General features: G+C 45.1%; 2 protein-coding genes and 1 non-coding gene across 5 annotated transcripts in view; 1 reads left to right on the forward strand and 2 right to left on the reverse strand.

Annotated features, from left to right (window-relative positions):
• Positions 1–18,078, forward strand: part of USP24 (ubiquitin specific peptidase 24) — a 69,112-nt gene extending 51,034 nt beyond the window's left edge. For 2 of the 3 annotated variants that reach the window (XM_076340137.1, XM_076340140.1), the window contains 19 exons: positions 306–430; positions 1,685–1,826; positions 2,174–2,324; positions 3,659–3,754; positions 4,404–4,507; positions 4,942–5,055; positions 5,806–5,902; positions 7,385–7,501; positions 8,137–8,229; positions 8,545–8,650; positions 9,532–9,653; positions 10,168–10,281; positions 10,539–10,604; positions 10,869–10,935; positions 13,045–13,123; positions 13,707–13,782; positions 14,901–14,987; positions 15,332–15,442; positions 15,611–18,078. In XM_076340137.1, the coding sequence (XP_076196252.1) occupies positions 306–430; positions 1,685–1,826; positions 2,174–2,324; positions 3,659–3,754; positions 4,404–4,507; positions 4,942–5,055; positions 5,806–5,902; positions 7,385–7,501; positions 8,137–8,229; positions 8,545–8,650; positions 9,532–9,653; positions 10,168–10,281; positions 10,539–10,604; positions 10,869–10,935; positions 13,045–13,123; positions 13,707–13,782; positions 14,901–14,987; positions 15,332–15,442; positions 15,611–15,673 (1,930 nt within the window). In that variant the 3' untranslated portion in view covers positions 15,674–18,078. The remainder of the gene's footprint in view (positions 1–305; positions 431–1,684; positions 1,827–2,173; positions 2,325–3,658; positions 3,755–4,403; positions 4,508–4,941; positions 5,056–5,805; positions 5,903–7,384; positions 7,502–8,136; positions 8,230–8,544; positions 8,651–9,531; positions 9,654–10,167; positions 10,282–10,538; positions 10,605–10,868; positions 10,936–13,044; positions 13,124–13,706; positions 13,783–14,900; positions 14,988–15,331; positions 15,443–15,610) is intronic. The other variant, XM_076340139.1, reaches the window with a different exon arrangement.
• A 1,925-nt stretch (positions 18,079–20,003) lies between these two features.
• Positions 20,004–26,250, reverse strand: PCSK9 (proprotein convertase subtilisin/kexin type 9). The gene is given in 13 exon segments (XM_076340141.1): positions 20,004–21,087; positions 21,368–21,549; positions 21,806–21,971; positions 22,085–22,233; positions 22,499–22,669; positions 22,984–23,167; positions 23,320–23,516; positions 23,620–23,761; positions 25,002–25,135; positions 25,338–25,461; positions 25,609–25,797; positions 25,884–26,159; positions 26,161–26,250. Coding segments are annotated over 13 exon segments (2,172 nt in total). The 3' UTR covers positions 20,004–20,919.
• Positions 26,251–27,355: 1,105 nt separating this feature from the next.
• Positions 27,356–27,426, reverse strand: TRNAG-CCC (transfer RNA glycine (anticodon CCC)). The gene has a single exon. It is a non-coding gene; the product is annotated as a tRNA-Gly (tRNA).
• Between the last annotated feature and the right edge of the window lie 136 nt (positions 27,427–27,562).

Consider the following 27,562-nt stretch of genomic DNA (forward strand, 5'->3'; position numbering starts at 1 on the left):
GAGTGTTAAGACAATAACATGAGACAATTTATAATAAGTCTCAGGAATTCTTATGTACTTTGTATTGCAGTTTGAGGGCTTCCTATGACATTTAGTTGCAGGTGATGTGCTTCTCATATTTTTAATCAAGCTTATTTTTTTTTTAAATGAAACTTCTACATTGATTGAGCTAAGCTTTCTATTTACTGTCAAAACAAATGTGATTTCAGGGTTGTCACTTCTAAGGTATTCAGGGTGGTTTGGTTTTTTACTGGACAATCAAGTAACTTTGTTTCTGTTGTGTTTCTATTCTGTTTTGATCACAGGGGATGTGGAAAAGGAAAGTGGTATAAATTTAATGACACCGTTGTTGAAGAATTTGATTTAACTGATGAAACTTTGGAATATGAATGTTTTGGTGGAGAGTATAGGCCTAAAGTCTATGATCAATGTAAGCAGAAGTACAGATTGTTTTACAGTAACTTTATATTTCATACTGGTTCTCAGTAGAGGTAGAGCTCAGTCCATTATATCTACTTTGAGTGACTTGGTCTAATAATCCTTATGAAGCAGTTTTTTCGTAACATCTTCTTTACTGAAGGACATAACAGCTTGTATATGGCCTAATATTAATTGAACCATATTCACTGTTGTTCAGCACTTTGTAGACTTAGTAGCAGAGGAGATTAACAAGGTGCCATTTTACTTTTGAAAATAGTTAAGAAAAAAAAAACAAGCACACAAAACAGGCCTTGTTTTAGGCTACTGAAAATGACTGTGGATAGAACATGGTGTGGCATCATATAGTTAAACTTTTCAATGTTCTAAAGAATTAATTCCAAATACATTTTCACCAATATTCACTTGTTTCATAATTCTGATAATTATCTTTTTAAAATACATATGCTTTTTGCAAAAATATTTTAGAATTCAGGTTTTTGTTATTCACTAACATAGACTGATGTTTTAATTTAACAAATAACTTTATACTGCCACAATGTATATTACTTGCACACCCAGTTTCACTTCCCTATAGGAATGAAAAAGGTACTAAACTTTCAAAGGTGGTGTGGTTTAACCCCAGCCAGCAACTAACGACCACACAGCTGCTCGCTCGCTCCTGCCCCTTGGTGGGACAGGGGAGAGAATCGGAAAAAATTTTCTCACCCACGGTGAGAAAAGTCATGGGTTGAAATAAAGACAGTTTAATAGGTAAAGCAGAAGCCGTGCGCACAAGCAAAGCAAAACAAGGAATTCATTCCCTACTTCCCATCGGCAGGCAGGTGTTCAGCCATCTCCAGGAAAGCAGGGCTCCATCACACATAACAGTTACTTGGGAAGACAAACGCCATCGCTCCAAACATCCCCGCCTTCCTTCTTCCCCCAGCTTTATCTGCTGAGCATGACGTCATACGGTGTGGAATATCCCTTTGGTCAGTTGGGGTCAGCTGTCCCAGCTGTGTCCCCCCCCCAGCTTCTTGTGCACCCCCAGGCTACTTGCTGGTGGGGTGGGGTGAGAAGCAGAAAAGGCCTTGACTCTGTGAAGGCACTGCTCAGCAATAACAAAAACACCCCTGTATTATCAACACTGTTTTCAGCACAAATCCAAAACATAGCCTCATACTAGCTGCTATGAAGCAAATTAACTCTATCCCAGCCAAAACCAGCACAAAAGGCCTTCATCAAATGCCTTCTCTCCCATCAGCTAACCCTTACCCTGATGTGCGTCGGCGCTACTGGAATGCCTATATGCTGTTTTACCAGAGAGTGTCTGATCAGAACTCTCCGGTCTTACCAAAGAAAAGTCGAGTGAGTGTTGTGCGTCAGGAAGCTGAGGACCTCTCATTGTAAGTTCATCTTGTGTCTGTAAAGTTTCTTATGTTCATATCTAGGCCCTATCTCCAGAACTAAGAAATTAATAATTCCTGTTCGACAAAGGAGTATACTGACCCTTCTGTTGTTTTGTTTTTCAAGCTGCTTAATGAATAGTCTTTTATTGCTTTTATAATTTCCTCTTCCATACTGCTGTTACTATTGCAGTAAGAAGTTCAAGCTGACTGACAGCCTTACGAAGTACTTAAACTGTCATCTAAATTTGCCTTAAGATAATACTGGCTGTTACTTGTATTTTAAACTTGAACTGTAGATTTGTCATAGGATTTCATTATTCACCTTGAGCTTGTATATATTTCAGATCTGCTCCATCTTCACCAGAAATTTCACCGCAGTCATCACCTCGACCCCATAGGCCCAACAGTGACCGCCTCTCCATCTTGACCAAGCTGGTTCGAAAAGGAGAAAAAAAGGGACTTTTTGTAGAGAAAATGCCTGTGCGGATATATCAGGTAGAGCACTCCAAAAGTGGAGACTAAATTCTACTCATAGGAAATTTAAGCACATAGTAAGAGAAACACAGTAACTTTGAAGGTGGCCTTGAAGTTATTCCCTTCTTGAAAGCAAAGCTAGAAGATAATTCTGGATTCTGACATAAAGTTATTAACAAGCTGCTCAGTGGTACATTATTGTAAGTTTTGCTGTCTGTTCTTACAAAATTGACCCATCATTCTTTGCTTTGAAGAAGCTGCAGGCAAGTTAGTCAAATATGAGATAATGGCAGCAGTCAGCATGCAAGCAGGGAGAGATGAGAGCAGAGAAGATGCTTCATTTGAAGTACACTTGAGGAAGAAGGGAGAAGATGGCAAATTACAGTCATCCTCTAGTTCCTGAGTTCACAAGAATGTAAAAAGGGGAGAAGAGAAACCAAAACCAGCTTCAATTCTGTTCATGTCTGTTAGCTTATGTAGTACTGAATGTGTTCTCAAAGGGGAAAACAAGGATGTTGAAGGCAACTTTAGAAGTCAGGGCTGAAAATGGAGGTGTGATGGCATTGGCAGAGCAGTGAGAGAATGGTAGAACCTGGATATCGGTTAGCTGTTATAAGAGGAAGGTCTCAGTCTGCAGGCCTGCAGCTCTGGTCCATGCAGGAGAGGATACAATCTTACGTACATTTGGTCTTCTGAACACACACCATCCTGCTGATCTGCACATGTGCAAGAGAGCCTACGTCACATACAGAGTCAGAATAAACTGTGTAGGCTACGTATGGCCCTCCACATGGGCTGTATCAGGGCATTAATAGGCATTTTAGGCATTCGTGTATCTGGGGCTGTATTATTACAATAAACAGAACTTGGCTCAAATTTATTGAGAGTCTTTCAGCAAAATCTCATTTGAAAAAAGAGGGGCTTGGCATTTAAGTACATTATTGTGGCTGCAGCTTTTAATTATACCATGGTTTCTTGCTCTGTACATGTAAATTTGCTAAGCAAGCCCTTCAGGTTTGAAGGATGTTCTCTTGGCTTTTTTATTAAAAGCAAGCAAAAATTAGAACTTATCAGCACCTTCTTCCTTTTTTCTTTTCCCTTAATGGTCAAATGATTAAGTCTCTCATTTGTTGTCTTGTGTTTTGTAATATCTTTGGAAGAAAATCACTGGTTTTATACAAATCTTCTAAGTCTCCTATATGTATTTTTCCCCTCTGCTGAAGTAGTGAGTCAGAGCATGAACAGAATAGGTCTGACACTGGTTTTTAGACACCACATGTATTTACATAAAAGATGCAATTTTAGTTAGAGAAATGTACTTTGACATTTTAAATTCTTTTTGCCGCCTTTTACAGATGGTGAGAGATGAAAACTTGAAATTTATGAAGAACAGAGATGTATACAGCAGTGACTACTTCAGTTTTGTTCTGTCATTAGCTTCACTGAATGCTGTAAGTACCTAGATTTTAATCTTAGAGTATTCAGAATATGTTGGGTAGAAAGGGCCACAGAAGCTACTTGGGTCACAACCAGGAAAACTGGAAGAGAAGGGTTGACATGATTTTTCTTTTCCAGCTGAGCAATTCATTGTCTCCAATAATTTTTCACGCTGATAACATCTGTCTCAAAGCTGACTCCGGCCTCCTGTTCTAGTAGTGGGAGAAACATCATTGTGCCCTAGTAAAATTTATGAAGTAACACACCTTTTTCGATGATGTAAACTGAGCTCTAGAGGGACAGAAATTCCTCTCTATATGGAAGATCCAAAAGTTGGTGTTAGTCACCTCAAAGTTGATAGACTTTCCTTGGAAATACAGTTTACTAATTAAGTTTTTCTAAATGGAGTAATAAACAAACCAGTATTTATTAAATTAAATCCACAGATCTAGTGGGCCTTACAGCAAGTTTGTTCCTGTTTTAGCATATTTGTTAACTAGCATAGTCAGCACTGGAGACTGTTTTTCGCACAGAAAAATGCTTTGTTTTATTTTTTCCAAATGAAGTAAATTACTTGAATAAAACATGCGGATGTGTTTTAAGAGACAGCATATGTGCTGCAGGCATACTTCTGCTCTGAAGTAAATTTGATGTTTCTTTCAGACTAAGGTGAAGCATCCTTATTATCCATGCATGGCAAAGGTGAGCTTACAGCTGGCAGTCCAATTCCTCTTCCAAACCTATCTCCGAACCAAGAAGAAACTCAGGTAAGGCTTTGTTCTGGGTATTGTAACAACATATTCTGAGGTTTTCGTGCTTGTTGTACCTACAGCACCTTGAAATAAATACTGTGGGTAGCACAGACATTCACAGGAGTAGCAATACATTTCTGCTTTGCATTGGAATTCCATCGCAAAGAAATCTGAGAGAGGAAGGAGGGTCATACATAACCTGACAGTTTGCTGCCTCTCCCAGCTATCCATTATTTCAGTGGTAGTGGATTGGGCATGGAGAGGTTTTAATGGATTTAAAGACAGCAAGTTGTTCCAAAATACTTCTCTAAGTGTTTTTGTCTTAAGCCATCTAATGTATGTTCAATTAAAGTAAAAATTCTTTCTATTTGGCAATCAAGAAACATGGCTTAGGTTTTGGAGATGTTTTTTCTCTTCCATTACTGACAGTTGTCCCTGTTTTGTTAAAGGGCTGATACAGAAGAATGGATTGCCACCATAGATGCATTGCTCTCCAAAAGCATTGATGCTTGTCAGTGGTTAGTTGAATATTTTGTCGGGCCAGAGGGCCGAGAGCTTGTAAAGTAAGTACTGGTAATTCTGTCTTAGGTGTTTTGTGTCTCATGTATGGATAAAGCTTCCTAATAACATGATCTGGCGTATACTGATGTATTCCTAAAGAGTTGACTGTACACATTCTTTAAAGAGACACTCTAGATAATCACTTAGGTTTTTATTTCTAGTATTTTCTCTGATTGTGCAGCTTTCTGAGTAATTCTGAAAATCTAATAAAATAGTGCAGTGTACGTGGAGGACGATGCGTATGTTTAATTCAGTGGAGTGCCTTGCAATATGTTTAAGTTTATGTCTAGTCACTCCTGCAAGTGGAGAAAGCATTTGGGGTAAGGTAAGTTAAATACTTACTTGACAAATATCACAGATAAACTGGAAAGAATTTTTCTCGCCAAGCTCAAGATCAGCTAATAGGTGTTTTGAAAACACCCAAGACAAATTCTTGGAAAACTGACACGCTTGGAGAGGTGTGTCAATGTAAAGAAAATTTTATCTCTGAAGTTGCGTTGAAAGACAGGATCCTATTATAGCTTTTAGTTTTAACTTTTTTGTTACTTGAATGAATAAATATAAAGTAATATTATAGGCCTTACTAGTGACAAGCGGGAGTGCAGGAAAATAAGTTAAAGCTTATCCACAGAAGTACAATACAAGAAGTATCTGGACTGTTTTCCTTTTTAAAATAATAAACACCACACTTAATCATAGTAACTGTGTACACAATTCCAGTTCTATTTGCAGCTTCGCCTTTTATCTTCCAGGACTTTCCTCCTGGAATGCAGTGTAAGAGAGGTGCGAGTTGCTGTAGCCACTATTCTTGAAAAAACCCTCGACAGTGCCTTGCTTTATCAGGAGAAGGTTAGTGTCACCTCATCACCAATGATCCTGTTGGTTGTCTCTAACGGCGCTTGCTGTGTTTGCAGACAACACTGTATGATTTGTAAATGACAAGGTGAAAGGCCCTCGTCTTGATTGTGCTTGTAGCTCTTCATTTCTTGAATAGGTTGATGCTTGTCTGTTCCTACCCTAGGAGGTAACATGCTGCTGTAATTCTCAGAATTACTTATAAACAATTCTGCCTAATTTCAGCTTGTCTTATAAACTGGTATCACATATTCTTTTAATGGTTTGGAAACAGTGTTTTCTTAAGATTTATTCTCTTTTTTTGATTGCAGAAATCAGCTTAATTTTTAACTAATTCTCCTTCCTCAGTCAGAAACCTATAGCAGTAGTAACTGAGTTATGTTGTTCCAGAGAGACCATAAGTACGGTTATCATTCAAAGGTTTCATTTTCTATAAGAAAATCTTGGGAAGCAAGTTTGGGAAGTGCAGCTTTGTTACATTTTGCTGACCTTAATATTCTAGAAAAACCCAGCAGGAAATTTGTGAAAAGGAGTAGAACATTTGTAGAATGCTTGAGATTTTACCGGTTTCTCTTGGGGTACCTGAGCCAAATCATTTGCATTAAGATAACTCAGGCAGAAGTGTTATCTGTGTTCTGGCATGTTCCTGTAAGTTGTCAGTGGGGGCTTGGACACTTTTAAATGTCCAAGCCTTGTTTAGTCTGAATTTTTTTTTTTTTTTACGTCACACTTCAATATTTGATGCGATGGGATGTTTTTTCTATCCAGTTTCTGGGATCTATCTATTCTTTTTCATCCAGTGTCATGGATGGAAGGCACTACTGTTGTACAGGCTTCTGTTAAGAAAGTTTGTCATATTTAGAGCTTTAAGGAAAGATTGCTATGAGGTCCTACAAGCTGAACACAGTAGTAGGGAGATGAAAATTTACAATATAATTTGATAGTTTTGATTACTTCCTCTTGGCTGTTAAGTTGCTATCTGTTAACTGAAATGTAATAAATTATATACCAGTGTGTATATCCTTAGCGTGCTTTGATGCAAACTAAACTAACATTGCTTTTTGCATAGTGTGATAGTACGCTAACATGAGACCTTGAGTGACAGTTTACTTCTAATCTGGTTTGTTTTGCATTACTGTAATGACTGGAACATTTGAACATCAGTTCAAATCAACATCATTTGAATTGCTTCAAAAATATTGCAAACTTATGTAACTGCTGAATTCCACCTCTTTTGAGCAAGTTACCTATGTACCAATGCTTTCATTGCTTTCCTGTTTAATGTATGCAGCATTCATTCAGAAGAGTTAAAAATGGGAAGGCTGCAATCCTATGTTAGCTATTCATATTCATCACAGCAAGCGTATCTGACTGCACATACGATATTGTTAACCATACCTTAACTCTGATATGTGAAACACTTGTTTTTTAAGCAGTAGACAACTCTTTAAATTCAAATTAATAATTTTTTCACAGTTAAAAAGTCTACATCAATTATTGGAGGTGCTACTTGCCCTGCTGGATAAAGATGTACCTGAAAACTGTAAAAACTGTGCTCAGTACTTTTTGCTATTCAATAACTTTGTACAGAAGGTAAGAAACCATTTTTTTTTTAATGCTAGTTTAGTTTTAAAGGACAATAGTAAAGCAGCTAGTCATCCATATTCGTAGAAGGTTTAAGCAGCACAGTGAAACTCTTCCAGAACTTTTATTTTTCCTTTTTTTTAATTTTTTGAAAAGTAAATGGCTTTGAACACTGGATTAGGATAAAATCACACAAAAATATACCAGCAAAGTATACGAATTGAAGATGTCATTTCCAGAGTCTGAATTTTGGGTTTCTGTTTTGGGGGGTTGTTCTTGGCAGTTCTAAAAAAAAAAAAAAAAAACCAAAAAAAATCCAGTGTTCAGGATTTTTGTCCTATAGGAAGCAGAATAACTGACTGGACTGGACTGTTCACCCCAATATGGCTTCTCTCCATTCCCCTATTCTTTTTTCTTTTTTTTTTTTTTATATGACACTTATTTTGCTTATGCTGATTCTGGTGTGGTTTATATAATGTGCTCTATATAACGAGACAGCATTTTAGAGGTGTACCTTATTGATCCGTGTGACTTTTTTTTAGAGTAGAAAATGCGGTGTTTAGCCTATGTATTTTACTTTTGTTCCCTAGAACATTAACTCTTTACCTGCACAGGAATGTAACTTTTTATTGTTGTCTAAACAGCAGGGTATAAGGGCTAGCAGTCTTCTTCTCAGACACTCTGCTTTGAGGCACATGATCAACTTTCTCCTTGGCCCCAACCGGCAGAGTAATCAGGTAAAGCTTACACAGCGTGTGTTTTTATGATGCTTAAATTATGGATAAATACTTTTCGTGTGGTAGGATAGACTAATCCTTGGATTATTCTGTAAATTTCATGCAAGTCTTAGTCTACCTATGTGTAGTTAACATGGAAATAGCTGTTTTGGCAGAAGTGAGTGTCATGATTCTGGTAATAACATTTTCACCAACTTCAAAGTATTAGAACATGGTGGTGGACTATTAAGGACATTGCTTTGCTTTGTTTTGACTTAGCAGAAGTTGACTAAATCAACCAATCAAAAGTTAATTAAATCTCTTCTTTGGCTCAAGCAGAATCGCAGGTGGAGTTCAGCACAAGCACGTGAGTTTGGATATCTTCACAATACTGTAGCACTACTTGTTTTGCACTCTGACGTCTCCTCACAAAGAAATGTTGGTAAGAATTGAGTTTTTGCCTTTTGGTGACTTTACATTTCAGTTACTTTTACTGGGAGTAACTTAATATCAGTGAGAAAAAATGCAATCACTTTGAATTTAAGGCAGTAATGGTTGGCATGCATTTGATTACTTCTTTTTTTGCTGTAAATGTACTGAGAGTCTGTGGCAAACAGATAGTATTACAGGCACTTGGGGGGGGGGAATCTTGATATTAACATTATTGTGCCTTCCCCCCTCCCCCATATGCCTAAAAGATCTTTCCTCATGTGAGTGTCATTGTTGTCTGGGACAGACTCACAGCCTAATAGGCTGTATTTTGCTTAGATTTGTTATGCCTTTTGTTAATCTGAAGGGGAGTATTTAGACTGACCTACTGAATAACAAGCAGTGAAATACTTTCTTAGATATTTCTTACGAGAGACAGAGATATCCAAACAAAGGAATAAGTTGAGATCTTCGGTTTCCTGAAGGAGGAATTTAAAGTTGTCTTTTAAAAAGAATAACTTGATTTCTGTCTAGGGTTAAAAGTTTCTGGAGTTGGAGGGGGTCAAAAATCATAACGTTTATCATCCTTCTTTTACTTTCTGAATATGATGAATATGCAACAGTGATTGGAAGTGAAACTAAAGCTCAAAGTACTGATAGCAAATATGAACATTTTGCTTAGGTGAATGAACTGCAAGAAGGCCAATGTTGTCACTAAAGTAAGTGACACTAGTGTGCAAGAGATTTGTTACTTGGAGTGGTACCATACAAGCTATAAGCTAGTTGAGATGAATGTCATTAGAGATTACATGATGCCAAATGAGCAGCAGTGTCTTCAAGGTGTGTAGAACAATCTAATTTATTAGTGGATTGTTTTTGTATTTGCTATTATAGCTCCTGGTCTCTTTAAGCAGTGTCCACCTCTAAGCATCACCACTTCAGGTCCACTTTTGACGCTCCATGAAGAAGTGGAAGCCTTGTTATTCCTGTCTGAGGGAAAACCTTACTTAATGGAGGTATCTGTTCTAATTTCTGCCCTGCTTGAAACTAAAAGCTGATCTGATGTTAGTTCTGTGAAATATCCTTACATGAAAAACACTGAATATTGAAAAGCCGACAGCTGGGGAGTATGTGGTTATTATTTTGAACCTAAACAGGAAGGCACCTTTGGTTTCTTCTTGACACCTTCTTATTTTCCAGTATAGGGGTCTGGTTAGAGAGTTTACGAAGTTAGCAAGGACAGCTGAACACATTTTGCAAGTGCCCATGCAGTCAATTACCATATGTCAGCTGGAGGTGCTAGCTTGAATTGCTCTGACTTAATGGATCATGCTTGACCAGACCCTTGGAGGTGGGCAGGAGCTGAATGGAGTGCTATGAGGGCAGGGGTTCAGCTCACTGGGCCATGCAGGTGCTGGGAGAAAAAACTGCATCCTTCTTGGAAAAGACTAACATTCTATTATAAACTTGATCCGTGTCTTAGAAATAATTGTATGGCTGTGTCTGAAACTGTTTGCACCTTTCCATTAGGTGATGTATGCATTAAGAGAGCTAACTGGATCTCTGTCAGTTCTCATTGAGATGGTGGTCTACTGCTGCTTTTGTAATGAGCACTTTTCCTTTACTGTGCTACACTTCATCAAGGTATGGAGATAATCAAGATAAGCTTTTTGCATAAGTGTTTCTTCTAGGTTTTGGTCATACTGTGTCTTACAGGTTATAATGGCACTGGGATCTGCAGAACAATCTGTACAATTTGCTGGATTGGGGGGGGTGGTCTTTTTAAGCTTTTACTGTTTAAAACAACAAACTTTCAAAAATCTGTAAAGCTGTCTTGTAATTCTTTGCATCATCAACAACATATTCTACTATCTAAGTAACTTTATATTTGTTACATGTAGACTCAGCTGGAAACTGCTCCACCTCATGAACTGAAAAACATATTCCAATTACTCCATGAGATACTGGTAGGTGAAGGGTAAAGACTTATACAGGAATGCATAATGAAAAAAGTCAGGACTGCATTGGTAATTTCAACATCCATGTATCTTTTAATCCTTCAGTTTGGAGTTTTTATTACTTTTTAAATTGCTGTCTTGATAATCTGGTGATGTATGAAACTTCACAAGTCTTATTTGTTTTTCATGTTGAGGTAGTTCAAAACCATTTTGTAGAATAGATACAGGTATCACACACAACTTACTTCTATTGATCTTTTTCTTTCCTAACAGGTTATTGAAGACCCATTACAAGTAGAGCGCATCAAATTTGCCTTTGAAACCGAAAATGGATTAATAGGCAAGTAAGCCAGTGGGTGAATGCTCCTGTCTCCTACTGACCCTTATGTTGATGATGGTTCATATCATCTCCTAGTTTCTAATCCTTCTAAACTGTTTTACTTCTCAGGGAAAATAACTCAACACTACTTGATTTAGCCACCACCACCCCACAAAATGCTCTAAGAAAATCCAAAATAAGCATTAGAATATTACAGTAACGGCAAACTGCAAAAGAATTTAACTGGGAAAAATTAATTATCTCCAACAACAGCAGTCAGTGAACCCAGAGAAGAGTGATACTTAGGTAATTAGAAAGTGACGTTAAGGAACCTTAACCAAGAGGTTGGCAAGAGGGATAACTTACTGAAATAAGAAGCAGATCAGGCTGTATACATAATGCGGGGGAGGGGGGGGGGAGTACCTTGGATTAACATAGCAGAGTAGCTCTATGAATCCTGTAACCTTAAAAATTAATTTTTATCTCCTACGTATCTCAAGAAATTGCCAATCTTTTTGTTTCGTCAGCATCCTAATTACCATGAAAAGAAACTGGTTCAGCATGGAAGGATGCTAATACTACTAACTGCAGGATAGCCTCATAATCTGACAGGTGGCTCCCATTTGCTGCTGCTCATACAAAGTGTTGTATCTCCATTTGATACAGAAACTTTACTGAAATGAAGTTATTAAAGCATTCAAAAGCAACAGAAAAGTCCCAGAAGTGATGAGAGCTTACTTCACACGAATCAGGAGAAGAGGCTTTGTGTGCAAGAGAAATGTGGGGTAGCCACATGGTGCTCAAAGAGCACCTCTGATGAGTTACTGCAGCTTGAGCATCTCTTTCATAGCTGTTTGGATGAGAAGCTGCTTTCACCTTAAGTTGTTTTGGATTCTGTTTTAGTGAGAAGGAATATTTAGCTTTGTTCTTTATTTCTCTCATATTTCAGTGCTCTTCTGTTTAGTAGTTTCCATGTATGACTGATAGAAGAGAAGGTAATATGCAGCAGTGTAAGAGAATACCTAAGTGGTTATTTTATTTCTGGGTAAATTGATCCCACTTGGACCAATTTTGTTCTGTAACTTGGGCAATACAGAAACTTTTTTCCGCTACAGAAGAGAGGTGCAATTATTCAATTGGATTTTTATGTTGAAGGCTTCAAGAACTGCTGTAAGTTTTGGGAGTGAAAGTTGTAGTTTTACCTTGGAGTTTCCTTGCAACAGCACTGAGCAGCATCCAGTCTCACTGCATGTGGACCGTGACCTATCTGTAACACTGGCTAGTTTTACTCCGAGAAAGGAAATCAGCAAATAATAGTTTTCTGTGGTCCTCAATAGGGTGTTTGTGTGTAATCTGCAGTATGCCAGTGCTGTAATTTTAATCATCTGCTCTGCTTTGACAGTAAAAAAACTGGTAATTTGCAGTTCCTTAGCAATTATTTGCCAACTTTAGAGGTTTCACTACAGTGTCCTTTGACTACTATGGACAGAGCAGAGCAACTTTTGAGTAGCAAATCCAGTTGTGGCAGCTCCGTGGAAATCTTTGTGCTTCTCCTCAGTCAAAGAATTTTGTTAAAAGATGTGAGAATTCACAGTGTGGAAAACTTCCTGGTAGGAATGGCCTGGGGTTTTGCCCAAGTCTCCCATAGAAGAGTTTCACGGGTGTTGAATTCTGCTGTGCTTGTTTGTGTGAAGAAGCTTTAAACATTCTTCTAGCTTTGCAAATTTTGATCTAGGTGGAAGCTGGTGATCTGGTCCATTTATGAGGGTTTCAAACAGGGTGGTTTTTTTTCCTTCAGATAGATGTAACCGTAGCGATTATCTAACATAGAATGGATTATAGGGGAAGAATAACTGCATTAGGAGAGGACTGTTTAAATTTCAGGTACTGCATTTGAAAGAATTACTGCATTTTCACTTTGATCTATTTTTAATCCAATAGAGTTGTGGAAGTACTCAAAACTGCCAGCAATACAGCAGTGTGTTTAACACAAATACGCGTGCTAACATCTGTAGAAATAACTTCTACCACCCAAGATAAAATTTTAGCTTCATCTTTGTTATGTTTCCAGGCTGGCTGGTACACAGAAATCTGAATTGTGTTTTTTAATCCATGTGTTTCTCCCCACAGCCTTGATGCACCACAGTAACCATGTGGACAGCAGCCGTTGTTACCAGTGTGTCAAGTTCCTTGTTACTTTGGCTCAGAAGTGAGTAATACGGGTTTCAGAGTTTAACCTCATCCCTACCTTAGGCCCCTCTGTGACTATTTAGGCTGCTACTCCTTCTATCTTTTTTTACTGTGATATAAGTGGTGCTCAGAGGTCTTGATAGTACATGTGTCAGTATGAAGTGAAATCTTTATTGATTAGTACCTGAGATGGATTTATCATATAACAACTGATAATTGCTATTTATAAAGGCAAGGGTCAGCTACGTTCTGTAGAGCAGGAGTCTAGCATTAAGACCAAGATAAACATAAGGAAACTGTCCCAGATTTTTGAAATATTGATTCCTAAATTCTCTTTGTTTAGAACTTGGCATATGTCCCAATAAAGTGTAGTTCTGAAATATGTGAATCTGTGTAAGATAGACTACTTCGTGTAAACTTTGCTAGGCATTATTGCTCTTGCTAATTCAGTTAATAATGGGGCTGTACAGTCTAAGTCAGAGATTGCAGTGATGACTGCATACAGAGGGCAGCAGCACAAAGAGAGAAGTCTTTGGATTTTTTTTTTTAAGTTTGCCAGAATGCCTTGTTCATGACTAATGAATATAATTTCAATTTCCAAGGTGCCCTACTGCAAAAGATTATTTCAAGGAGAATTCCCACCATTGGAGTTGGGCTGTGCAGTGGCTACAGAAAAAGGTAATTTGGCTGTAAGTGTACGGAGAAACTGTCATTTTGTTTACAATGAGAATTATGAAATCTCCATCCTCTGTATGGCGCTCTGAGATGACTCTAAAGACAAAACACAAGCTACTTCATTTTTTTTTTTACAAGGACAGTTTGGATGCAGCTAAATCTGATGCATGCAAGGACTTCAGTAGGCTCCCACATGTTTCAGGCGTAGATGCGTGTATAGTGAATAAAACCAAGTGTGAATGGTTGTAATGATTATTCCTTGCCATGTGGGAAGCTTTCAGTGCCACTGTATTTGTGTTAGAAGGTTTCACTTTTTTAAAAAAGCAGTTTTCCTTTGCCTGCGTGTTGATGCAAGAGAATGCATAAACGAGTGGTTTCCTTACAGAATCATTGCAGCTTTGCACAAAACATAGCTGTTGACAGATACAGCTTTTTCCTCCCACACGTATAGTTTTTGTTCTTCCCTCTAAACTTAACATAGGTTGGCCAACACATCTTTAATAAATACCCAAGGACACTTTGGAAACTTAAAGCTCAACAGAATTGGCCCGGGTTTGCCTGCAGTCAAGCAGGGCCATGCTTGGTCTCCCAGCACTGCATGTACAACACGATAGTATCCCAGCTCCAGGCTGCCTTTCTGTCCTGGCAGCTGCTGCCAGGCAGATGTCAGATGCATAAACTAGTACTGTACTGAACGCTGGAAGCAGAATTAGTGGGATGCTTGCAGTGCAGCTGGCACAACTTGTTGCCACTCTTCTCTTGAAACACAGTGAACTGACAGGTCTGGATAGTCCCGCTGTACCCATTTTTACTTTGTACTGGCTCATGTAAACCCTGAATCCACCACTCTTCAGCTGGCATCCAGTAGATTGCACGCATGTACAGTTACCAAATAAAGGGAGTTGGTTGCTAGTTTTCAGCTGAGGGGCAATAGCCTCTCTGACTGTTCTGGCTGCATTAAAAGTGCATGCTCGTCTATGCCCCAGATCTCCAGCTCATTGCTGAAGGATTCAGGAAGCTTGTTACAGACTTGTTAGTTCACCTACCATCACAAGTGGATGAGGCTTCACACATGTAAAACTCGTATGGCAATTTTATGGCTTTCTTGGCTTTTTATGCAGATGTCTGAACATTATTGGGCTCCACAGAGTAACGTATCCAATGAAACATCAACTGCAAAAACCTTCCAGCGTACTATTTCAGCACAGGTATGTGCCACAGTCTTGGCAGACAATGTTAAACTTGTATTATTTTCTTTTTTGCTTTTCAGTTAGTGTCTTTGGTTTTGGCAACTTTAGCACATTCCAGTGCACTTAAGTCCATTCGTCCTTTAGAGGCCCAGACCCTGTGGTTGTTCCTGAAAAAATTAACCCTTAAATTATATTAGTCAATACCTCACAATTACCAGTGGTAACTCAACTATCTCACTACAGCAGCTATGTTGTTTCAGAATCAACTTTAAAAAAAAAAAAAAATAATAATAATAATGATGATTATGAGATGAAGGTATCACCATGGCCCCTGACACTCTCCTGGACTGTTTCCAACTCAGGACACGCTGGCCTATGCCACAGCCTTGCTGAATGAGAAAGATCAGTCTGGAAGCAGTAACGGGTCAGAAAGTAGTCCAGCCAACGAGAACGGAGAGAGACATCTGCAGCAGGTAACAATAAAATAAGGGCATGTCTACCTTCTGTTGCATTGCTCTGTTAGACAGCTTGGTTCTGACCCAAGCCCCAGGAACATCACTGAATACAGGCACAATAACTGTGTGCCTTATAAAAATAACGTGCCATATCTTTCTCTCCCCATCCCTTCTGTGTATTGAAAGGGCTCAGAGTCTCCTATGATGATTGGTGAGCCTAAAAGTGACCTTGATGATGTTGACCCATAGAGGATACTTATGAACGCAAAAACAGATCGACTCAAACATTTAATGCCTGGTACCTACTGAAACTGGAGTCCCATTGCTTATGCTGTTAGAAGAGTCTGGAAGAGAAGTGGCTTTATAGGATCGGAGGCAATGCTGGAGGAGGTTGTTTCCCTGAAAGCTAAAAGCATTTTTTAGCCACGAAGGCTTCAGATCAATAAATGCTCTAGAAAACTGCATCTTCACCTGCAGTAGCTTATGACAGTCCAGACACCGAAAAAAATTCGTCAAGAAGATTTTATCAAATACACAAACGCTAGTGGTTGAATTTTTATGTGAACATTAAATGAGTGAATGTAAAACCGTTGCTTTTCTGTGATGCTGCAAAAAAATTCTTTTGGTTTTTATACAGGAAAAAAAAACAGACTGCCCTTATGTATGGAGGGCAAATTTTTAATCTTTCTGATAATATTGAATAGGAATATTCAAACTTCTGTAAAGATGTGTGATGACTTACATTTCATTGTAAAATATTAGTTAAAGAATGGGTTTACATAAGGACTTCTGTATTTAATATGTCTCCCTGCTAATTTGTAAAGCTCTTTATGAGAAGGATCATCAAGATAGCTCTGTAAGGAGAGTGATTGCTTACAGAATGGTTTGGTCAAGGAGCTCTGGAATGGGTTGTCTTTTCTGGTACCCTTCCAAAAACCACAGGCAATTGGGAAGGGCAATAAAAGAAAAGCTTTGTTCTCTAGATATGCGAGTGTTCATTATTAAAGGATGTTGGTGGATTTAAAAAAAAAAAAAGTTAATGAGTAGTTTAAAAGAAAAAAGCACTTTAAGATGGAATTCTGTTGTAGTTTTACTCATTAAATTTTTTTTAACCTTTGGAGACATATTGAATAAAACGTAGTCTCAATCATGTGATCTGCAATCACTTGCTTATGCTTTGAAATTACTGAGAAAGTTGGTATTGGTTGTATATGATGAATAATTCCTTGAGTGAGTTGGGGGCACTGTTGTGCAGATTTTATAGCAATTTTAACACGGGGAAAGAATGATTTGGCTTTGTTTGTATTTTCACTTGACCAGGCAACGTTTAAAATATCACAGCTCTTTTGATTTGCTCACAAACAACTGGAAACCAGTTGGGATGATTTGAGCACAGTTTTGTTTTCCATGTCAAGTGCAGTTCAGTGATTTCTGGCTCTGGATACAAGCTTCTCTTGTGCCAACTAACTCTTCATCTTTTGTACATTTTGCGTTTGTCACATTTTCTGCACTGCTTTTTGCCTTTATTTATGGATTCTGCCTTACTTTAAAAAAATTATATAAACAAACATGCACAGAAATGGGGGACATCTTAAGGAGTGCCTGGGTACCTCCAGAATAGATAAATTTGCCAAGTTAAAGGCACAACCAGCCAAAAAGTGCCTTTTTTTCTTTTTACATACTGTTGCTGAAACAAGAAGCAGCAGACAGCTTTTCACTGTTGTGCACTAATATTGAAATTAACCAGTCATTTCACTGTTGGAAGTAAACATCCAGTCTGATTTCAGCTGTACAGCTTTATAACTTATTGCGGGTTAAGAGAGCAGTTGTCATAAATTGCAAGTGCAAAGAAGTAAGGGTGGCATTGTAGTGAATCTCTCACTTTCTTTTCCAAACAATGTCTTCATAGACACATGGCAGAGTTAGCATTTTATAAATGTTTCTGATAATGTGCTGGGACATTTTAAATGTGATGTTTTAAATTAATTTTGAATAAATTGTTTCTTACGGATACCCCTTCTTCCTTCCCCCATCCCTAATACTTTGTTAATGGGTCATGAATCATCACAAGAAGTCAGTACGCAGCGGTGATGGTGATGGAAGAAGCTGGTAATGTTCCTATGGGTTGGCACCACTTGTCACTTCAGGTTCCTGTTATTTCCTATGGAAACAACGTCCTCGATTACCGCAGGCCCAGAGAAGCATTGATACGAGAATTGCCTCAGGATGGCTCATCACCACTGTATACTTGAAACCAATACAAACTTTTTCATGGTTCTGCTCACGCTTGTACAAAGTCAATGGTTATGATTTGCAATAAGATGATACTTGGTCAATTATTTTTGTTTCCAGCTGCTGTCATTTGAACCTGCTGAAGATTATTTTTTGGAAAACAGAGTTCAACAAAACTAGTTTTTGTGTAAATTGTGATGCATTTCTATGTTGTAATTTTTACTGCCAATCTTTTTGGATGAAAATGTTTTTATACAGCTTACAAAATGTTCAGTGAGGAGCAGCTGCAGCCTGCCTGTGAGCATTCGGGGAGATACTGTCTGATTAATACGTAGACATTTGGCACTGGAAAAATAGGCAGTCTTGATGAACAGTCTTGGGATTCCTGGTCAATGGAATAAAGTTATTCCTTTCACAGAAAACTAGTGTAATCTTTAGACTGCACATACACTGCTACGCTGTTGTCTTGTTGATGCTCTTATCTTGAAACTTCTTAAGGCAGTCCTGCAGATGATAAGCTCTGAGAAGTTGCCCTGATTGCCATTTTGGCTCCTGTCCAGAGTAAATCAAAGCAGCTGAATGGCCCTTGGAGCTGCGCCACTGTATATCCTTATGCCGTGGCATGTTCTGGTGCACTGTCAGATTTGTATCTGTGTGTAGTTTCTTCCCCTGACCTTCTTAGCAGAATGATTTGCCCTGGCTATGCTTGCAGTCATGGATTAGACCGGCTTTTGTGTGTCAGATAGCAAGATTTGCAGGCATTCTGGACTTGAATTAATACTGCTTTTTCTGTTGGTGCAAGGTACAGAAAGCTGGACACACGGCAGTGCCACGGTGCTGGTATTCCCCTGCTCACCTGTCTGCTGCCTTCATAAGCAGAACTAGGAGCTACAGACAGGGCTGCTGTCCTGGCTCTGCCTTCCTGACAGGTGCTTTTGTCCTCTGTTCTAAGGACAAAGACTTACATTTCAAGCGTGACCCAGCCTGTGCTCTCCACTGGCAGTGCCAGTCCTGGGAGCGTGGACTGGATATTGCAAGCAGCGTGCTGACGGGACTGTCCGCAGCGTACCTGGGATCGACGCTGCTTTCTCCTGAATGAGAGACGCCTACCCACATTCAGGATACTAAGCAAAGGCTAATCTTCTTTTTAATATTGTTTCCTTCCACCAGGCTTATGCATGCTTGAACTACACTGTGAAAGCTGTATCTGGCTTACTGTGAATGGAACGTGCTCGCACCTTCTGCTGGGAGCCGGCGGGTGGGCATGCAGCAGGATCTTCCCCTCTCACAGGGAAGTCAGCAGAGGTGAAATATCTGATGCATGGTTTGAGAGGTTACAGCCTAGTAAGTCTGCTGAAAAATTAACAGCTGTGTCAAAGCTGTTCAGGAGCTCTCAGGCTAACATCCCTTTTTCTTTTCCCCCTCTTTGTGCAAAATTCAGATTATAGCTGATAAAATCAGGGGCTGTAATTATATACATGTTATGTAATTACATGTTTAGATTAGGGTTGGCCTTTTGCCATCTTTAGGTAACAAGTTTAGAAATAGTTTAAACCTTTCAAAGTGGTGCTTCCTACTGGGTCTCTGTCTTCTCTCGCCAATTAAAGCTGGAGTAACGGATCTGTAAGGGGCTTTTTGATGGGGAAAAACGCCCAACCCAGAATAGCCGAAGTTTGACAGGTTAAGCTGGTGCTTATGGTATCGAGCTTTATTTTTTTCATCTATCCTCAGGTAACATCACACAAATTATATATTGTAGTACCAGGAGGCTGCTAATCACCCAAAAAAAAAGTGAGGCCCAGCTTTGGTGGCTTCTGGTACTTCTCAGCCTTTCTCTGCTGCTGTGCTTCTCTCTTTGAGCATCTATGCTTTATCTTCTTTCTGAGGCTTCAACGCTTACCAAGTGAAGCCCAGTGTTACTAGCGACAGCAATAAAAAGCACGAGGGCACTGTTCCCCAAAGCTGGATGATGGTTTGTTTCCGTAACTGGAAGCTCTTGTCCTACACCACTGTTTTAAAAACAAACTTCTGTTCTTGTGTGTGCATGGGACAACAAGACTCTGCCCCTGGCCTCTGCACCAGTCCCAGAGCTCAGGCCAGCTGTGGGCAAGGGGAGGGTGCCCACGCTGCCTGCGCTGACCTCTGAGGATGCCAGTGGTTGTCCAGGGGCACATCCTACCGGAGGCAGGGATTAGAGCCTGAGGTGGTGGCCTGTGGCTGGCTTGCTAACGAAGCAGAGCTCGTTTGGGGGAGCAGCATCCCTGCCGGATGGGTACCAGCTCCCCCTTGTATACTGATTCCCCATGGGGATGTACATGAAGCCAGACGATGGATCATATCTACTGAGCACTGGTCTATGAATTTTATTTTAAAAAGACATTTATAAAATGTTTATTTATAAAATTTCAAATAAATATTTAAGGTACAAATGTAAAAACCAAGGTACTATGAAAGCTTTTTCTTCTTTTTTTTTTTTTTTAAAAAAAAAAAAAAAAGGAATTACAGCCGGTTCTATGTGTCTTGGGAAGCCCTGAAAGGGAAACTGTTAAAGCAGCGCATAACACCAGCAGATCATTAACTTTGACTTAACAAAAAAAACCACTAACAAAGCAGTAACTGACTCTGTAGCAATGCAGATTAAAATCTAATTAAACAAGCAGACTGTTTAAACTAGAGCCCTTACACTTGACTAAAAAGTATTCTCCTAGATACATGAGTAGGCAATTATAAAACTGTCCAAAAATGGCTAAACTATGATTTTCCAGGTGCTAAGTGGCATTAGCTGACATCTAATGAGCAACTAACCAGGAAAGAAAGGAGTAATCCTCACCACAATATTCTTTTTTTAAAGGTGGTGGTTTTGTCATATGTTAGGTGACAACATGAACAAACAGCCTCGAGACGGCTTATACAGTCGGTATTTACAGAAAGACCCAGTGCGTGGCAGGGAAAGGATGCCGGGATGACTCCTGTGACGGGGCAGGGCTCTGGCTGTGCGGGGGCTGCTTGGAGAGCTCTTGCAGAGCCCCCTGGGTCTCAGCCCCACTGTGTGCGAGAGGGTGATGAGCTTGTACCCCACCATCATGGCAGCCCAAGCGCAGAGGTCATCAGTAGCTGCATGTCGGAGCGTGGACTGTGCTGGGAGCGGCAGTTCGGCCCCAGGAAGGTACCAAGCCAGGGATGCGGCAGTCCAGCAAAGCACCCATCCCTGCTACACCAGGCACGCCAGGCCAGGGCAGCTGCGTCTCCAGCTCAGCCCATCCCTACTGCCGGCTCCGGCAGCAAATGGCGATGACCACAGCTGTGCTGCTGCCAGGGATGCTGGCTGCCACACAGGTATCATCCACGGCGTAGGCTCCCATGGTGCCGGGGCTCTGGGAATGGGCATTACAGCCCGTCAGCGTCCAGCCGTCATCACAGGACACCATCACCTAATAGAGGAGAAGAGGTCATTCTCCGTGGGTCAGCAAAGGGGCAGGGGTCTGCCTGTCTTTGGGGCTCAGGGTGATGTGGCTGGTGTCACACTGAGCCGCTGGACCCCAGCTGGGGTGGGTGTCCCATTACAGGTGGCCAACTGGGGACACCAGTGAAGGCTGGGGTTGGGGCGGCCGCAATGAGATGCCAAAGCCAACCCAACCCCCCTTCAGGGTGGCAGAGGGACAAGCAGAGGCGAGGACAATACCACGGCAGAGGAACGTGCACCATCCCTACCTTCCCCGCAGAGCCCAGGGACGTGTGCTCCTTCACCCGGCACTCGAGGCCAGCGGCGGGGCAGCACAAGGCGTGCGCCATCACCTCCATCCTGCTGGCACAGTGGCTGGGCCCACTTCCCAGCCCCACAACAGGTCTGCCACCATCACCCAGCACCACAGCAGGGGAGTGGAAACTGCACCCTGCCGAGAGGAGAGGGGCTGTCGGCACGGGACAGCCATGGCAGCATCCCAGGGCACACACAGGTGCTAAGGGATGTCCCCACTGAGCCCTGAGCCTTCCCTGCCTCCATGCACGCAGCACGTGTCCCCCTTCCCTGTCAGCTCAGCACTCACACCCACCCTTTTACCCCCAGGTCTCACAGTTTTTCTGGAAGAAACACCCTTGGCCATCAGGGTGCTGGCTCAAGGGTCTGTAACCCGCCATGTTGGGCATTACCGGTCAGCACGTGGTCCCGCAGGGAGCAGCCGGCCCCCTCGGCCACCGGGGAGCTGACGTTGATCCAGCACTCGGCCCTGGGCCACATGCAGCACCTGGCGATGGCGTAGACGCCCCGGCCCCGGAAAGCATTGTGGGCCACACACTGCTTCTGCCCATCCTTGTCCTGCAGCCGGGGCAGCACAGTGTCACCGGGGATGCTCAGGGGCCTGGGGATGCCCCTCCGAGGCCAGCAGGCACCCCACAGGCAGTACTTCTGTCTCTGCATGCTCTGCTCACCTCCATGTGCTCCCCCAGCCGCCTGCCACTGTGGGAGAAGCTGGAGCAGCTGAGCATCTCCTCGGCACTGGCGCAGCGAGCCACGGCCGTGGCGTGCCAGGTGAGCCCTGAGCGCGCTGACCACACCGAGCGGCAGTACAGCTGCTTGTCTGCAATGGGGCAGATGGCATCAGTGGCAGGGTGGATACCCACAGCAGCACCCAGAGCCCACGGCACAGATCGGGCTGCCAACGAGGGCTGGCAGGTCTCCCCGCTACCCTCTGCATGCAAATAGCTGTGCTCGGGCTCAGCTGTTCCCAGCACAGCTCAGGGAGGGACATGCCCTGCCGATGTGCCGTGCTTTCACCCAGGCACTTCTTTCCCCAGTAAGGGCAGAGCTCTGCCGGGCACCCAGCAGGCAGCCGAGGTCTTTACCTGCACCCAGCTGGGTGGGCAGCCCAGCAACGCTGTTGGGCGTCTGGAGCCGCTGCTCCTCGGGGAACCATGCTGTGTCCATGACGTTCTTAGTGGCGAAGTGCAGGAGGCGCTGCCGGAGCTCGGCGAGGCTCAGTTGGGGCTCGGCGCTGAGCAGCATGGCGGTGATGCCTGCCGAGAGCCCAGTGGGGCCACAGTGAGAACCAGGGGCCATGCAGCCACCTACATACGACTCCCCCAAGCAACACAACTCCAGAGAGACAGGAGAAGGAATCACTGCAGCCCATCATCCACATGCACAGGATGCGGAAGCTCTGTGCAGGCTGCAGCACCCAAATGAGCCAAACATGCCAAAACCGTGGCACCATGGCATGCAAAAATGTCCCCAGCGCAGGCAGCCCTGATGCCCTGCACCTGCAGGGACGTGTGTGCAGCACCAGCAAGTGGAGGGCCAGCCCTGCCTGCCACCCCAGAGCCCAGCTCACCTGCCACATGCGCAGCCGCCTGCGACGTCCCACTCTGTGCTGTGAAGCACGTGCTGCAGTCGCTGGAGGCGCCGATGATGTCGTCCCCTGGGGCAAACAGGTCCACGCAGCGGCCAAAGTTGGTGCCCAGGGTGCCGATGGAAGCGGGCTGGTCCTCACTGTTGGTGGCACCGACTGTGATGACCTGCCAGGGCAGTGACGGAGGGGGACATGGGCGGGACGAGATGCGCAGCCCCAGCCCACTCAGCTGACTTGGCGCTGGAGCGGATGAGCCTAGGGAGGTGGCAGCATGTCCCCGCACATCCCCACACCTCAGGGAGCCCTCCCAGCCTGTACCTCCGGCTCGGACGCTGGCGAGTACAGGCAGGCATCATCCTTGTAGTTACCGGCAGCCGCGACCACCACCACCCCCATCTGCGCCATCCGCCGACAGCCAGCATTCAGTACACGGCTGTAGGCACCAGCAAAGGGCAGCAGCACCACCAGCGGTGCATAGGGCTGAGCCTCCAGCGTCGCCTTGATAAACTCCAGGCCTGGGGGGGACAAGACAAGGGACAGGACACTCTCGCAGAATGGGGACAAGGCAGGGGGCTCCGGGAGGGAACACGCTCCTCTCCGGGGTGTGGGGTGACTCACCGATAAGGGTCCCGCTGATGGTGCCCTTCCCCTGGCAGTTCAGCACACGGAGGCTGCGGACGTTGGCGCCTGTGGCCACACCGGCGTCACGCCCGCTCAGCACCCCTGCCATGTGGGTCCCGTGGCTGTCACACTTGCTGGCCTGGCACAGGCACCACAGTTTTACGCCCCGGCCCATTGCATCAAAGCAGGTTTGCAACACCGCAGTGTCCTCCCCATCCCACGCCACCCCTTGTGCTTTGCACCAGCTAAATCCCACTGCAGAATAAATCTTCAAAAATATTTGGGGGGGGGGGAGATTAAAAAAATCATCCTGTGCAGAAGGAGAAAAGCTGGCAGAAAGGATGGGGGATGCAGCCAGCCTTCCCTGGGGCTGTGCTAGGGCTGGGCTCCCCTACCCACGCATTGATGCAAGCCATGCAAGGCAGCACTAGCACCCACCGCAGGACGCAGGCAGCCTTAGCAGCCCTGGGTATGGAGTCGACCTTGATTCCCTCTTGCAATGACACCTTGACACGCACCCATGCTCCCCCCAGCCTGCTTTCCCCGGAAAGGAATCATAGAATCATAGAATAGTTTGGGTTGGAAGGGACCTCTAAAGGTCATCTAGTCCAACCCCCCTGCCGTGGGCAGGGACATTTTCAACTAGAGCAGGTTGCTCAGAGCCCCGTCCAGCCTGGCCTTGAATGTTTCCAGGGACGGGGCATCCACCACCTCTCTGGGCAACCTGTGCCAGTGTTTCACTACCCTCAGCGTAAAAAATTTCTTCCTTATATCTAGTCTGAATCTACCCCCCTTTAGTTTAAAGCCACCCCCCCCCCGTCCTGTCGCAACAGGCCCTGCTAAAAAGTTTGCCACCATCTTTTTTATAAGCCCCCTTTAAGTACTGATCGGCTGCAATAAGGTCTCCCCGAAGCCTTCTCTTCCCTAGGCTGAACAACCCCAACTCTTTTAGCTTTTCTTCATAGGAGAGGTGTTCCATCCCCCTGATCATTTTTGTGGCCCTCCTCTGGACCTGCTCCAACAGGTCTGTGTCTTTCTCATGCTGAGGGCTCCAGAGCTGGACACAGTACTCCAGGTGGGGTCTCACCAGAGCAGAGCAGAGGGGCAGAAATCACCTCCCTCAGCCTGCTGGCCACGCTGCTTTTGATGCAGCCCAGGGAAGGAGCCCTGCCCAGCTCAGCCACAGCCCCAGACAGACCATGTTGAGTGTCCCAACATCCCCCAGCACCACAGCTCCCGCTGCTGCATGTCCTGCCTGGCATTTTGCCACGAGCCGAGTGACTCTCCTGTCCTGGGAAGCCCTGCAAGCCCATTCAGGGTTTGGTGGGTGCAGGGCAATGCTCTTGCCAGGCTGCAGCATGCAGCACCTCAGGGCTCACCTGCCTGTGGAAGCGGGTGCCATCCTCCTCAGGGACACTCTCGAAGTCGGTCACAAGCACCCTGCCCTCGATCTCCCGATGGGTACTCTGCACGCTGGTGTCCAGCAGGTAAATCTCCACCAGGTCACCTTTATCTACCAGGGACGCAGCCAGGGGGAAAGGCAACCACCGCCACAGTCAGCCCAGGCCACCTGGGATGCTCCCAAAAGGCAGCTCCAGACCCGCAGCACCACGGGGCAGGGGGATATCCCCATTCCCTCGAGATCAGGAGAGGGGACTGGGTCACTGACCCTTCCCCATACCCCCATGGTCCTCCCCCCACACCCCAGCGCTTACTGGGAGGGCTATAGGCGCCCGAGCTGGGCTGTGGCGGCACGATCCTGCCCAGGTTCCAGGGGATGCTCTGGGCAAAGACGTAAGCATCCTCCTCGACGTAGTCCACATGCGGCAGCTTCAGTGCCTGTGGAGAGGAGGCACAGCGCCCACCGTGGTGGCAAAGCTCCTGTTCCCCCCCGAGGCTGGGGCTACCACTCCCCACCAGTGCCCACCCCTGCTGCTGCCCCCGCGGCGACCCACTGCCCTGGGACCTGTCCTCCGCCCCACGTACCATGTCCAGAACGTCGCTGCTCATCTTCACCAGGAAGGCGGGCAGGAGGTGGAAGACGTGCAGCAGCTCGGTCAGGTATCCCCGCCGAGCCGCCCGGGCCTGCAGCCTCCGTGCCGTGCCTCGCACCTCGGCGTCACCGCCCTCCGGCCGCAGCACCACCACGTAGCGCCCAGGCAGCCGCCACGACGCCTGCGGGGACACAAGCACCGGGCCTGGGTTTGGGGGACAAACAGGCGTGGCCGCCCCAGCCGCCCCCACCACCCCACACCCCTCACCTTGGCGGCGCGATGGAAGGCGGCGGGCCCCGACGGGGTGGCCCCGACGGCGGCCGCCTCCTCCTCGGCCGCCCCCAGGGCCAGCACCAGCTCCTCCGCCAGCTCCGCCGCCGCCCGCGCCAGCACCAGCGCCAGCACCAGCGCCAGCGCCCGCGGGGCCATGCCCGCCCGGACCCCCGACGGGGAGCGCGGAGATGCGCGGAGCCGCCGAGCCCCCTCGGCACGGCGCAGCCCGGACCGCGGAGCCGCTGCGCGCCCGCGGAGGAGCCGGAGCGCGCCCGCGGAGCCGAGAAGCCGGAGCGCACCCGCGGCTGCGGCTTTGCCCGGCGCGGCGGGGCGGGGATCACGCCACCGCCGCCGGCCCCATCGGCCCACCCGGGCGGGTTAACCATTAACGGGGCCGCGGCCGGGAAGGGGCGGCGGTGGGGGCGCGGGGCGGCGGCACGTCGTGGGGGCGCGGAGAGAGGAGGGGAGCTGGCAGCGCTGTCCGCGCCAGCCTCTGCTCACCAGCGAGCTCGAAATTCCCCGAAGAGTCCCCGTGCATCTCTGGGAGCTCTGGCAAGCAAAACGCAGACGCTCAAGGACTATTTTCAGAAAGGGCTGAAAGCTTTTATGTGCCTCTTACTGGCGTACTTCAGAGCTAAATTTCCATGAAAGTCTCTAATCCTGTTTAGGCATTTTTTACAGAGTCGTCACACATCGCAAATACTATTTTTCCGGGATACGCTTGGTGCTTTCCCGTGGCTCTCAACGCTGCCTTCCACCTCTCCCCTCCCGCAGCGCCGGGGTCCCACGCTGCCCCGACATCCCTGGTGACCTTCGGCAAATCCCTTCCCTGCTCCCTGCTTTTGAGGGAAATAGAGAATTTTATTTTTTTTACTGGCTATTTATAAGCTCCTCAGATCTTATGTCTTTTATATGGATGTATATGCTTTATATGGGTGTGTATGTTTTATAACGATGGATATGGTTTATATGGATGCACGTTTTACATGGGTGTATATGTTTTATATGGATTTTTATATTTTCTTTTTAATGAGACCTCGAATGGGTGCCTGTAGGGAAGAGATCCGTTTCCCATTCTAGCAGCAACTCCTGCTGCTGCTGAGAGCAGCGGTACCCTCCAGCTGTGTCTGTAAAGGGGGGGAGGTGTCCTGCTGGTGGGGGGAGGAAGGAGAGAGCAGAAAAGGCAACAGAGAAGATCCCAACAAGAGGGAAAGGGCACCTACATCCCCTGCTGCCCTCCAACCCCGTGGGAGCCGCGGAGTTCTGGGGCAGTGCTGGCAGAGGGCAGGGTGATAGAGTGCTGGGGGCCCCCGAGGGCCCCCCTCGCATTCCGCTGTGGCTGCAGCAGCGGCAGTCCTCGGGACAAGAAAAGAGGGCCTTTTCCCCCCACGTTTATTGGGGTAGCTCTGTATGATACGGTTAACTTAGAAGCTGCAAAGGCGCGGCAGCCGCCCACCCATCCGTGCTGCACCAGCCGGGAATCGAACCCGGGTCGCAAGAATGGGAATCTTGCATGATACCACTACACCACTGGTGCGCTGGTGCTGCCCTCCCCCGCGCGCCGCCAAGGCCACGCGGCGGACCCCCTCCTGCGTGGGCTGCGCGGGCGGCGACGCGACCCCGCTCCCCCTCCCCGACCGGCTCCCTGCGGTGGGGACGGTCCCAGCCCGGTG

Source organism: Aptenodytes patagonicus, chromosome 5 (assembly GCF_965638725.1).
Source record: "Aptenodytes patagonicus chromosome 5, bAptPat1.pri.cur, whole genome shotgun sequence".
Lineage (NCBI taxonomy): Eukaryota > Metazoa > Chordata > Aves > Sphenisciformes > Spheniscidae > Aptenodytes > Aptenodytes patagonicus.